Source organism: Erithacus rubecula (genome assembly GCF_903797595.1).
Source record: "Erithacus rubecula genome assembly, chromosome: 29".
Lineage (NCBI taxonomy): Eukaryota > Metazoa > Chordata > Aves > Passeriformes > Muscicapidae > Erithacus > Erithacus rubecula.
The window spans coordinates 665,421-679,338 of NC_136681.1; the positions used below are offsets into that span (position 1 = coordinate 665,421).

At 53.0% G+C, this 13,918-nt stretch overlaps 1 protein-coding gene across 2 annotated transcripts in view; it reads right to left on the minus strand.

Moving 5' to 3' along the window:
* Positions 1-10,489: 10,489 nt before the first annotated feature.
* GFPT1 (glutamine--fructose-6-phosphate transaminase 1) overlaps positions 10,490-13,918 on the minus strand; it is a 37,849-nt gene continuing 34,420 nt past the window's right edge. Inside the window, exons 19-20 of one of the 2 annotated variants that reach the window (XM_079329021.1) lie at positions 11,105-11,346; positions 10,490-10,721 (exon numbers count right to left, since the gene is read on the minus strand). In XM_079329021.1, the coding sequence (XP_079185147.1) occupies positions 11,317-11,346 (30 nt within the window). In that variant the 3' untranslated portion in view covers positions 10,490-10,721; positions 11,105-11,316. Of the gene's footprint in view, positions 10,722-11,070; positions 11,347-13,918 lie in introns of both variants that reach the window. The other variant, XM_079329020.1, reaches the window with a different exon arrangement.

Genomic DNA, 13,918 nt, shown 5'->3' on the forward strand with positions numbered 1-13,918 from the left:
GTCTGGTTTGCTCTGGTTCAGTCTGGTTCGGTCTGGTTCAGTCTGGTGCAGTCTGGTTCAGTCTGGTTCAGTCTGGTTTGCTCTGGTCTGCTTTGCTCTGGTTTGGTTTGCTCTGGTTCAATCTGGTTCAGTCTGGTTCAGTCTGGTTTGCTCTGGTCTGCTTTGCTCTGGTTTGGTTTGCTCTGGTTCAGTCTGGTTCGGTCTGGTTCAGTCTGGTTCAGTCTGGTTCAGTCTGGTTTCCCAATGGGAGGTGTGCAATGGGATTGTTCTAACACAGGACCCACGCCCCCAACAGATCCTCAGCATTTCAGAAATATTTGGGAAGGAAATTGATTTTCCACAACACTACATTGAGAATTTTATTTTTTTTCAGTGTCATTAGCCATTACATTGGTTAATTGGTTAATTAACCAATAAATCCATTGCTGGGGGGGAAATAAAATCAGTGTATTGTCCATGACATTTTTGCAGATGTACATAGAAATTCTCATTTTCCCAAACTAAGGAAAAACCCCTCAAACCCTGCAGATCTAAAGAGACAAAATAAAGCCTTGATCAGGCTAGAAAACCAGGATTTCCAAATGCTCCCTTTGTAATCATCCAGTTTAAGAATAAAAAGCAAGCTCCAAATTTTTTGTTGTACATATTGTTGCTGCATGCTTACCATATGTTAGATGGAAGCATTTCCTATCCCTTGTGGATAAAAGAACATTTTTCAAGTTGTAGTAAATTATTATAAAGCCAATGACATTTCATGGCATGTTACCGTATCAAGCTGTGCTTGTTGTATTTTTTTCTTTATGGTTGTATTGCTTTCTTTTTTTTATATATATATAAATGTACAAATGTTTCCTGTAGTGACGAGCACCTGTTTGACATGGCATTAATTGGGACACTGCACCCACCCACCCATTGGCAAAGGGATTTTTGCACGTGGATCTGGGTGGAGCTGCTGAAAAAAAAAAATAAAACCCACCAAAAAAACCACTTTTTTTTGGTGACCCTTCCTAATACTTCCACAAAAATTAGAGTCTGGTGGTGAGTTTTGTACCTGGTTTGTATTTAGGAAGGAATTCCCCTGGGAGGGGCTGGGATGGGATGCCCAGAGGGGCTGTGGCTGGATGGGCTGGCAGCCCTGGGACAGTGGGAGGGTTTAGGGTCCCTTCCCACCCCAAACCATTCTGGGGTTCTGTGATTTAGGACCTGCAGAAATGGCTCCCAGGTGTACTGATGTGCCTTCAAAAGCCACATTCCCTTTTTGCTGGACCCTAAAGATTAATTTAGGAACCTAATGGAAGGGCACTGAGAGTGAAAACTTGGTCCTGAATTCAAACCAGCTCCCACTGACAATTAATGCCATGGAAATGAGGTGGAATTAGCTGGAGAGCACCAGGGCTGTGGTGCCCTTTGTCTCTGAACCTCTCCTAGTCCACAGCAGCCAGCCTTTAGTGCAGGGCTCATCCCAAGGGCTGAGGTGCCACAGCTGGGCTGGTGTCAGCAGCAGCTCAGTGTCTGATGGCATTAACCCAACCAGCAGCTTTTCTGCTGCCCTTTGATTCCTCCCCTTGTCTCTCCTTCATTCATTCATTCAAAACTCTCTGCCAGTGCCTGGCAGCCTCCAAGGGCTGAGCCTTTGACAAAGGCTCAGGTTCTGTTTGGTTCTATTTTATTTTCTCTTACTTGCCCAGTGTTACCAAGTGCTGCTGGCATCAGTTCTGGGGTCACCTGAATTCTCTCTCTGCTCCCTGGTGTGTGAAGGCACCTCCTGTCCCTGTTTATTTTGGGGGGGGGGGGGGGGCATGTCTGGCTCTGAGGGCTCTGGCAGGTTTTGGGGTGACAAACTGGGCCCTGTTTGTGGTGCTGGTGCAGGGGAGGAGCAGAGCAGTCCCTGTTTTGATGTTGAATTCTGAGTTGTGAGCTCAGCCAGTGCTGTGCAGTGATGTTTTACTCCCTCTGTTTGTTGCATGTGTCATTTGTTAAATCCAGTCATTACTCTTGCTGACCTTGATGTTATTATTAAAGAACTACACAAATCTCTGGTGGGCTCTGAGCAATTCCTTGTCGAAGAAATCCTGGGCAAAAGATTCTCACAAACTGTTTTTTCATTATGCTGGGGAACTCAGACTTGGTGGTTTTCCTCCCAACAGCCCAGAGCACTCCTGACACAAAAGCTGTTCTCTTTGGGATGTGACAGAGCCCAAACTATCCATTGCTCCCCAAATCTGCCACTTCACACAAACTGCCTCAGGAATCTTTACCAGAGGCACCTTTAACAGGGTACAGCCACTGCCAGGAATAACCAAACTTAACTCCCCCAGATCATCTGGATTTTGGTGTGGTTGTTTTGATATTCCACAAAGAAGAGCATGAAGAAATTCAGCCTCTGGGTGCCAAGCACACAGACCCAGGCTTTACCTGCTCTGGAAAGGTGAGCTGGCAGTTCAGCCTAGCTGCAAGCCTGGGCTCAACTTGCTTTTGTCTTGCTGTGCTCTGTTCAAACCAAGCTTGGACGTGGTAAATGCAGGGAGGAAGTCACAGTGCCCAGCAGCTCCTGCTGTCACTCCAAAAGGTGATTTTTAAATGGAAACTCAAAGGAAATCACAGTGCTTAGCTCAGAAGAGATTCAGTGAAAAAAACCCAAGTTAAACCTGACTTAGCCTGACAGAAGAAAGGATGCAAACCTGCTCTGGGTCAGTCAGGGCAGCAGAAGTGGCTGCACAGCTGTGCTGCAAAAACCATCAGTGTCCTGGGCAGAAAAGCCCAGCAGAGCACTGGGCAGGCTGGATTGAATTTCCAGCAGCTCCAGCCCCACTGGCAGGAACCCCTGGGAGCCCCACAGGGAGAGCAGGACAGAATTCCCAGCAGAAGGGCTGCTCTGGAGCCAGGTGTCCCCTCGAGGCAGGTCACTGCAGCAGGGAGCAGGGCTGGGCTCAGGGGGGCTCACGAGGGGCTCAGCGATGGGTTGGGGGTGGCACAGCCATGGCACCAGCTCCTCTGTGGAGCAGGGAGCTGGGGAACACCAGCATGGGGCTGGGGCAGCTGCAAGGAGCCCAAATGGGGAGTGCTGCAGGGATTTCTCTTCGTTTCAGGCTGCTCTGTCCTGGCTTTGTCCCTCTGGACACACAGCTCCAGCCCAGGGAGCCCAGGTGGGCAGGGGAGCAGCAGGGGCTGGGGCTGGGGGCTGCTCCCAGGGCTCTCCCTGCAGTGGATCCTGCTTGTTCCCCTCTGCCCTGGGAAACCTGAGGAGCTCCTCTCTGGGCAGGCAGAGAAATTGCTTTTTTCTTCCTAAATTTGGCAGAGAAAGCCCAAATCTATGGGTCATAGATAAGGGTTTGTGTGGGGCTGATGGAAATGCCAGGGGGACTCAGCCAGAGCATCCTCTCTGCTGCTGAACAGTCTAATGCATCTTTTTTATTTCAGAAACAGCTATAAAATAACTTGTAAAAATAATATGAGCTGTAAAATATATCATCCTGGATGCAGACAGTGGCTGAAAGTCTGTAGCACATTGCCAGAACTTGTAGATTATTTAAGTATTTTTTAACAGTTAAATGTTTTGCAGGGTCCTTCCTGGTAATGTGGGAAGGAAAAATATATTGGAAAGGTGCAGAGCAGGAGGGGAAATGTTTTCTCATCCACAAGGTCAGTGCAGTTATCCCCCAAAATAAGATGTCCCTGATGGTGCAGGACTTGTCCCCTCCACCCAGGGGACATCCTGGCTCTGCCCAGAGCTGCAGCCTGAGCAGGGAATTCTGGAGGAATTAAATCATGGGACCTTTTCCAGAGCTGGAGGAATTAACAGGGATGGAGAAACCATAGCATGTAAAAATACCACAGGGAGTGGAAAACTGAACTTAGCAATGAGATAACTCCTACTTGCAAGAAAAGCTGGGGATTTCTGAACTCCACTTTCCATCCCCACTTCAAATCCTCCCTGGCATCTCCTGTGGGTGTGAGAGGCTTCAGCTGCCTGCAGAAGATGCTTTGTGCTTCTCCCTCTCCCCTGTGGCCAGTGTGGGGATCCCCCCTCAAGCTGTTCCTGGAGTTCTGGTGTATTTTACTCCACTGAAGGTCTCTGGGAAGGGAAAAGCCAGGAGCAGGAGGTGTCTGCATTCCTTCAGTCTGCTCCTGCTGCCATGGGAGCTGGGAGCACCTCTGGCCTTGGCAAGCTCTGCCTGCCTGTCAGCATTCCCACAGAACATCCCACGGAATATCCATGGCTGGGACCTGTGGGGACAAAGCTGGGGCTGTTTCCTCTGGGAAACTGAGAATTTTAGACTCTGCAGTGCCTGGGGCCAGACAGAATGAAAATTTCTGTGCTGCACAGATTCTTCAGACTGAGGGGCCTGAGGAGGAGGTTGGGATTGATTCCCAGGTTTTATTGAAGGCATGGGCACCTGTGAGCCCCTAAATCCCTTAAATAAAAGGATGCAAGGATGAAACAGCTGGAAATACCCTCCCCACATGCAGGGGCCTCCCCCTCCCTGCTCCAAAGGGCTCCTGTAACCACAGCAGCAGCTGATGTGGAGAAACAACAACACCCCCAATGAATGGGGGGATTTTAGCTGTGCCCAGGGCAAGGGGCCAGCCTGGGCTGCTGGGGCAGCATTCCATGGGCTGCCAGAGCTGATCCCATGGGACACAGCCTGGGAGCTCCTGTTCTGGTGTGAATTTGGCAGCTGTAACTTTTCTGGGGGCAGGATGAATTTCTGGGGGTGTGAGATGCTGGAAGTGATCACAGCCTCCTGTGTGTCTTGGGTTGCAGTACAGGGTGTGGCCAGAAATGTGAATTCTGTCCTCATCTGTTGAACCAGGTGGGGCAGTGCCCCTGATCTCCTGGCACATATTATCTGCTAATGGGCCATCTTTAAACCAGCTGGGCAATCATCTTTATCCTTCCCATGACCCTCCCTTCATCCAGGAGGTATCACCTGTTAACGGGCCATTGTTAAAAACTGGGTGTGGCAGCAATTCTTATCCCTGTGGGAGATATCTCCTGTTAATGGGCCATTGTTAAAAACTGGGTGTGGCAGTGACCCTGATCTCCTGGCACATATTATCTGCTAATGGGCCATCTCTAAACCAGCTGGGCAATCATCTTTATCTTTCCACAGCCCATCCTCCTTCCAGGAGATATCTCCTGTTCATGGCCAGTGAGTCCCAGGGCATGACTGATAAAATTATATCATCCCACTGGGAGATGCTCCACCCAGGGGAGGAGACAAACATTTCCTACCCAGATAAAAACTGAGATTTTGGACAGCAAGGCACCTTCTTTCCACTGGATTCCAGAGGAAAGCCAGACCTTTCCACATCATCCCTGGAGCTTCAGAGGAAACTGCACCTTCTCCAGGAGCACTGCTCCAGCTGAGCCACATCTGCCACTGCAGGAGGATGCAGCCACTATGGAATGGGACTGCTGCCACCACCCTGACTGACTGACGGGTGTCAGCTTGGATTCTGACTCTGGCAGGGCTGGGATTGTTCTTTGTAATACTGCATTTCTATTTTAATTTTCCCAGTAAAGAACTGTTATTCCTAATTCCCATATCATTGCCTGAGAGCCCCTTAATTTCAAAATATAATAATAATTTGGAGGGAGGGGGTTTACATTCTCCATTTCAAAAGAAAAGCTTCTGCCTTTATTGGCAGACACCTTTCCTCCAAACCAGGACACTGTGCCACAGCCTGTCATGGAAATTGGAGAGTTTTCCATCTGCTGAAAACCACTGAAATCATTGCAGTAGCATCTGACACGTTCTTGTTTGTTTTTTTAAGCAGTCCAGCCCAGAAGGTCAAATCCTGAAGTCATCCTCACTTGTCTGCCTCTGCCTGTCCCTGTCTGGGGAGGGGTTGGGGTGTCTTGCTCCAGGCTGCTCCCCCAGCCTGAGATAATCCAGCAAAAATAATCCACTTGCAAAATGAAATCAGTCTGCTTTTTCATTAAAGAACCATGTGGAGGAAAATAACCTGTCCAGTAAGGGTGAAAGGAGGAGTTGCTGGCAGAGCTGTGATTTGGGTCTGGGTGCTCTGAGACCCTCCCGTGCCAGCAGCTCCTCCCCAGACACAACAGCAAACCCTTGCTGCTCCTCTGCAGCTGCAGGAGAATCTTGTAAGATGCTTTTTTGAAGACTGAGAAAATTTGCATTGACCCAGATAACACAGAGAAACGCAGCTTGAATTCCTGGCTGTGGCAGTGGGTGAACTGAGGTTACATGTGACACCCTCAGCCATCAGAGGCAAAAAAAACCCCAAGAAAAATGTTCAGCAAATTTGTCCTGGGTCCCTCTGTCTTTACACGTGGCTCTGCTGCTGCTCCCTGTGGGCTGGCACAACTGAGTGGTGAAGAAACCCAGGATCAATTCCTGTTAGCAGATTCCTGGTCCTGTAAACATCCAGATGCTCTCTGGAGCAGGCAGGATCTGGGGCCAGTCTCCCTCCTGGCCATGCTGCAGCACCAGAGGCTCCTGCTCCCCTCTTCTGCCATTTGCCAGCCCAGATTTCCCTGTTTTTTCATTTTTTGCCATCTCCAGAGGGGTCTGTCCCTCCCTGCCTGTCTGGGCACAGCTGCCAGGGCATCCTGCCCTCTGTGCCCTGCAGGGAGGTTTTTGGAACCCTTCCCACCCTTCCAAGGGATTTCTGGCTGCAGCAGCTTGGCTGGCTCAGGCACGGGCTGAGCCAAGTGTGGGACCACCCAGGCCACCAGCCTCATCCACTGGGACACATTTTTACATTCCCACAACACCAAATTAAATAAATAAGAAACAGACCTGAATGTGAGGGAGAAAAAAGAAGGCAGAGGCTGCTGGGGAAAGCAGAGCCTTGGCTGGGCAGGATGAACACAGATCCTCGGGGAGCTGCAGGGACCTTGCTGGTTTGAGGATCTTTGATCAGTGTTGGCAGGCCGGGGGGGGTGCAGCACCATAAACCATCCCCAGGGAGCCAAAGCCAGGCTTGGAGAAGGAATTGTGACACCTCTGAGCTGCCACAGCACAACAGCTCCAGAGGCAGGGAGGGGGAATCACAGGAATCACTGCTGGGGCTGCCAGGGAGGGAGAAAGTTCCTGCTGACCCTGGGGTGGGACACAGGGGACATGGGGACATGGGGACATCAGGGACACAGGGACACAGGGACACAGGGACACAAGGACACAGGGACACAGAGGCACAGGGACACAGGGACACAGGGACACAGAGGCACAGGGACACAAGGACACAGGGACATCAGGGACACAAGGACACAGAGACACAGGGACACAGGGACACAGGGAAACAAGGACACAGGGACACAGAGGCACAGGGACACAGGGACTGAGGACACAGGGACACAGAGACACAGGGACACAGAGACACAGGGACACAGGGACACAAGGACACAGGGACATCAGGGACACAAGGACACAGGGACACAGGGACTGAGGATCACAGGGACACAGAGGCACAGGGACTGAGGGACACAGGGACACAGGGACTGAGTGACACAGGGACTGAGGGACACAGGGACACAGGGACACAGGGACACAGGGACACGGGGACTGAGGGACACAGGGACACAGGGAGATGTGGCACGGGTGGCACTGCTGGGGTGTGCAGGGCAGAGCTCCTGAGCTCCTGCTGGGAGAGCCAAGTCACTTCTTGTCACCTCTTGTCACCTCTCCAGGACTGCTGGGGTGTTTAAGGAAGGAGAGTGCTGAGTCCCCAGAGGAAATATTTTTGTTTCCCTACAAAGTATTTCAGACCTAGGCTTTAAACAAGGGAGCTTTGTTGGTTATATTTGTTTGAAAACAAAACAACAACAGCAAATTATTTATCTGAAAAGAATATTTGCAACAATAATGACAACTGTGGTCTGGCCAAAACTGAAAAATAAACAATTTTTTCTCCCTCCTCTCTCCCCACTTTTTTTTCTCTTCCTTTTTACCAGAGGCCTTTTTAAGGTCTAATATGTTTTTCAAGCTGACAACTGTTACTTTATGCTCTGCTGCAGACATCTAAAGCATCTTGGCAGGGTCACATTTCCAGACTGACCCCTTCTCTAAAGGCTTTGGGTGCTCACGGCTGGAGGCTCAGGGTGGTTTTGGAGACTTTCCTCCCCAGTTCTCCCAGTGCCAGCTGGGGACATCCCTGCAGTGATGGGAGCTCTGCTGCACACAAACCCCAACAGCAGCTAAGCCCCAACAGGAGCTCAAGGCAGCCCTCTGGGATAATTCTGAGCCAAAGTGACTGGGAAGGGCTCTGAGCTCATTTGGGGAGGTTTCAGCAGTGTCAGGGAACTCTCTGAGATGTTCCTTTCGTGGTAATTGACAAAAGATTCGTGTTAATCATAGAAGTATTGGGGTTTGTATAAACCAGAATACTTAGGTCTGAAGTGAAGCATGACACTAGAGAAAGGAAAATATATGATTAAATCATTGTTTTAAATCCCCCTGTTGTCAATATTATGTTTCTAAATAAGTTGTATATACTGACAGCTTGCAAAACAAGGTTTTCACACAGCCCAGCAGATTCTGCAAAATCAGATTTCCTGCCTTTGTGTAATCAATTGCAGCCTATCCCTGAGACCAGACTTTCTGATTTCTGCCATTCATTGTTTTAAATCCCCCTGTTATGAATACTGAGTTTTCTAAATAAGTTGTATCTACTACCTGCTTGAAAACCAGACTTTCCTATAGCCCAATTTTCACCGGTTTTATCTACCAAGAACAGATGTTTATCTCTGAGACCTGACAAATCACCCAGAGACTTCACAGATGTTTTTGGACCACCACTGCTTACCTGGCAGAAATGAGACAGCAAAACCCCAACAATTATTGATGATGAGGAGAAAACCAGACTGTGAAGAGAAGCTGCAAAGCGAAGTTTGAGGGAGCGTGGAGTGGGCGGTGACCCCTCACCTTCCCCAGAGCTGCTTCCTCCATCTATATAAAATAAAGCAATCTAAATTCTGCTGAATAGCCAGACTTTTTGTTTCTCATTTATGACACTTTCCCTGTGCTCCCCTCTGTGTTTGGAGAAAATGCCTTTGGGTTGCAGTGGTGGCAGCTGCTCCTGGGCTCAGCTGGGAGAGAGGGGACAGGGAATGGAGACCCTGCAGGGACCCCCCTGTGGCTGTGGAGAGGGCAGAGCACAGACTGCTCACATCCTTCACCCAGCCATTTCCCCTCCTCTTCCCATCCATTTCCTGGCCAGAAATTCCTGACTGCTCTTCCCTGCCTCTCTGCTGCTGGTGGAATGTGATTTAATCATAGTGAATTCCACGGGGAGACAGCGAGGCAGCATCATCAGCTGGGGATGTCTGTCTGTCTGTCTGTCTGTCTATCCTTCTGTCTGTCTGTCTGTCTGCAGCCAGCTCAGTGATAAATCTCTGCACTGCAGCCCCAGGATGTGGGTTTGGTTTGGGTTTGCTCCCTCCTCCCCCCTTCATGCAGCAGGGAAGGGAGGGATGAGCTGTGGGATTCCAGAGCTGCTGCCCAGGGACAGGGAGGAGCTGGGGGGGCCAGCAGGAATGGGATGGGGTCTGTGCCCAGCAGGAATGGGGATGGGGTCTGTGCCCAGCAGGAATGAGAATGGGGTCTGTGCCCAGGAATGGGATGGGGATGGGGTCTCTGGGTCAGACAGGAATGGGGATGGGGTCTGTGCCCAGCAGGAATGGGATGGGGTCTGTGCCCAGGCAGGAATGGGATGGGGTCTGTGCCCAGCAGGAATGGGGATGGGGTCTGTGCCCAGCAGGAATGGGATGGGGTCTGTGCCCAGGCAGGAATGAGAATGGGGTCTGTGCCCAGGCAGGAATGGGGATGGGGTCTCTGGGTCAGACAGGAATGGGGATGGGGTCTGTGCCCAGGCAGGAATGGGATGGGGTCTGTGCCCAGCAGGAATGGGGATGGGTCTCTGTCTGCATTTCTCCCAGAGCTGCTCCATCTGCAGCAGCAGCAGGAGGGGCTGGGCCAGCCTGGGACACTGCCCTGCTTTGCTCTGTGCCAGAGCATCAAAGCTTTTCCCAGCATTGCTCTGTCAGCCCAGTCTGGGCTGGTGCTCTGCATTAATTTTTAACATCATTTCCATCAGAGCAGCTGACTCATGCTGGGCTCCCCAGCTCTGGTGGGTACCAAGGCTCTGCTCCTCTGCTCCACACAGCCTTGGAATCCTGATCTGACCCTGTGCAAGGTTTCCCTGTTCCCAGGAGCTGCTGTGGAAGTCTCAGTGGCTTTGGGGCTGGGTTGGGGTGTTTGTGTCTAACTGGGCTGCTGAACAAAGTGCAGGATGATCCAGCCTTGTGACATAGGCACCCCAGGACTGAGGGCCCAGCCCTCAGCTCTATCTGAAGGAGCCACAAGGGGGAAATTTGGCCCTCAGAGGTGTCAGGAAAGGGGAGCAGGGAGGGTGAGCCTGGCTTTGCTCCTGGGGCTGCAGGAGCCAAGGAGGGAAGGAACCCTCTGAGAAGAGACAACCTGGTTTTCTAAAGCAAAGCACTCACACTCAGCAATTGCTCTAAAAACCAATATCACCTTTGGAGGCTTTTATTGTTTAAAACCTACAAACAAGACAAGACCTGCAGTGCTAAGCACAGCCAGTGAGCAGAGTGGGCTCTGAGTGTCACTCCCCAGGGTGGCTCCAGGTTTGCTCAGTGCTAAATGTTCTCACACGTGGCTGCTGGGCTGGGCTGTGGGGCAGAGGGGGCCTGGGGGGCCTGGGGGCCTGGGCTGAGCCAGGGGTGCTGTGACCTTGGGGTGGCATCTCCTCAGTGCCAGTGTCAGTGCCAATGTCACCTTTGGGTTGGTGTCACCCCAGGGCTGGTGTCACCCTGGAGATGGTGTCACCCTTGGGGTGGCATCACCTGAGTGCCAATGTCATCTTTGGGTTGGTGTCACCCTAGAGATGGTGTCACCCTGGAGATGGTGTCACCCCAGGGTTGGTGTTACCCTGGGCATGGTGTCATCCTTGGGGTGGCATCATCAGTGCCAATGTCACCTTTGGGTTGGTGTCACCCCAGGGCTGGTGTCACCCTGGAGATGGAGTCACCTCAGGGACAGTGTCACCCCAGGGTCAGTGTAACCCTGGGCATGGTGTCACCCTGGAGATAGTGTCACCCTTGGGGTGGTGGTACCCTGGGCATGGTGTCACCCTTGGGGTGGCATCACCTCCATGCCAATGTCACCTTTGGGTTGGGGTCACCCTGGGCACGGTGTCACCCCTGGAGATGGTGTCACATGGAGATGGTGTCACCCTGGGCAGTGTCACCCTGGCAGCTCTGGCTGTCCCTGCTCCCCCTGGCTCCTGCTCCTCGGGTGCTGCAGCAGCTCTGGGCAGTGCTGGTGCTCAGTCTCTGGAGGCAGCGATTCGGTCGACCTGCAAAAGGGACAGGGAGCAATGGAACAACAGCCCCAGACAGGGAGTGATCCACTGAACAGAGTAAATATAAAAAACAACAGCCCCGGGACAGGGAATGATCCACTGAACAGAGACAATAAAGAAAACAACAGCCCCGGGACAGGGAGTGATCCACTGAACAGAGACAATAAAGAAAACAACAGCCCCGGGACAGGGAGTGATCCACTGAACAGGGACAGAAAAACAACAGCCCCGGGACAGGGAGTGATCCACTGAACAGGGACAGAAAAACAACAGCCCCGGGACAGGGAGTGATCCACTGAACAGAGACAATAAAGAATAAACAGCAGCCCCTGCCTGGCCTGGCTGGGCTCCTGTGGGGACATCCTGGAGCCACTGCATCCATCCCCAGAGGCACTCGGGGCATTCAGGACTTCGGGCTCTGTCTGAGCATTGCTGAGGGAGGGGAAGTGGCTGTGCCAGGCTCAGGTGGAGAGCAGGAGGAGGAGAATGGCTCTCCTGTGTCAGCAAAGGGCTGTCCCACCTCCCCTGGCTCACAGGGACCTGTCCCTCCTCATGCTTTGGCCCAGTGGGAATTTTCCCTGCATGGATCCTGCCCAGCTTTGTGCACTCTGGAATCCCCCTGGATGGCAGGGCTGATGGCTGGAGGGTTTTGTGTCTCCAGGGGGGTTGGGGCAGCCTGAGCAGGGACAGCCTGTCCTGGTGTGGGGCTCCAGGCAGGGCAGGGCAGCTGGGGCTGTCTGGGCACAGCAGAATTCTCATGCTCAGCAGCTGCAGCTGGGGAAAGGAGCTGCTGCAGGAAATGCAGCAGGAATCTGAGTCCCTGGGTGCTCAGAGTGGCTGTGACCACAGGGGCTGCTCTGTTTGTGCTGGCCTCGAGCTGCAGAGGAGCTTTTGTGGCTCCAGCTGGCTTTTCCCAGCAGTGGAGGGAGGGTGGCTCTGGTCACAGAGCCACTCCAGGCACATCCCTGGGGATGCCAATGTTCCTTGTGAGTCCTGCCCAGCCCAGGGGCCAGAGCAGCCACAGGGAGGGGGAGAACAGGTCCTGGGCACAGCAGGGACAGGAGAGGCAGCCGGTCCTTCCTCCCAGGGATCCCTGCTGGGGACAGGAGAGGCTGTGCCAGCCCTGCAGCCCCTGCCTGTCCCCTGCCCTGCCCTGCTGGGGACACTGAGCTGTGCAGGCAGAGCTGGACTGGCCCCTCTGGGGGCCCCTCCCTGGGGCAAGGAATGATGGAGAGAGGGAATGGAGGAGCTGGGAGGGGATGGAGGAGCTGGGAGAGGATGGAAAGGAGCTGGTAGGGGATGCAGGGATGCTGGGAGGGGATGCAGAGGTGCTGGGAGGGCCCAGCTGCTCCCCTGCAGGTTTGCTGGTTGCTGCTCTTTGGTGCAGCTGGGTTTGCCTGTGCAGGTAATTCGATAATTTGGTAATTTTGCCCTGAATAAGGAGGTTGGGTGCCCTGCCCCCAGTCTGGCCCTGTCCTGCACATGGCCCCAGTGCCCTGGGGAGCCTCACTGGGCTGGCTCAGGGCACTCTCAGTGCCCCAGTCTGCCCAGGCTCGCTGCCTTGCAGCATCCTGGCTCCCTGCACAGCCTGTTTGCTTCAGCTCCTTTCCATGGGAATTTGTGAGGACCATGGGAACAGAGTTTATGACCTAAACAAGGAAGAATGAGCCTGAGGAGGGGGAAGGAGTCATGTCCTGTCTGATTTGTGGGTCTGATTTTCCTGGGGGGCTGGGCCAACCTGGCAAACCTCCTCAGCTCTGAATGCACCATCCTGGTGAGGCTTTTCTTCCTTTAAGTGCTGTATCCCAATCATTGGACAAATGCAGAGGAGCAGGTCAGGAATGGCCTCTTTGGAAGCACACAGTGGTTTTGGAGCCAGGCTGGCAGAAGCAGCTCTCCTGCTGGGCTGGAGCTGTGCAGCTCCATCCACGTCTGGCTGCGCCAGCAGAGCAGGAGCAGAGGGCAAGGACAGCACTGTCCCCTGGCTCCTGCAGTGCACTGGGCTGTGCAGAGCTCGGCTGCAACTGGCCAGGGTGTCCCACTGAGGTGAGCTCCCATCCCTGGGCAGCATTTTAACATATTTGCATTTTTCCATGTTTCCCAGGACATCCTGACAGCTGCAACTAAAGCTGAGACCCTTAAAGCCTCAGGGAGATGATGCTGCCAGTGCTGAGGGGCTGCTCTGGCCCTGGGGATGCTGTTCTGGCCCTGGGGATGCTGTTCTGGCCCTGGGGATGCTGCTCTGGCCCCGGGGATGCTGCTCTGGCCCCGGGGATGCTGTTCTGGCCCCAGGGATGCTGTTCTAGCCCTGGGGATGCTGCTCTGGCCCCAAGGATGCTGTTCTGGCTCTGGGGATGCTGTTCTGGCCCCAGTGATGCTGTTCTGGCTCTGGGGATGCTGCTCTGGCCCCAAGGATGCTGTTCTGGCCCCAGGGATGCTGCTCTGGCTCTGGGGATGCTGCTCTGGCCCCAAGGATGCTGTTCTGGCCCCAGGGATGCTGTTCTGACCCTGGGGATGCTGCTCTGGCCCTGGAGATGCTGTTCTGGCCCTGGGGATGCTGCTCTGG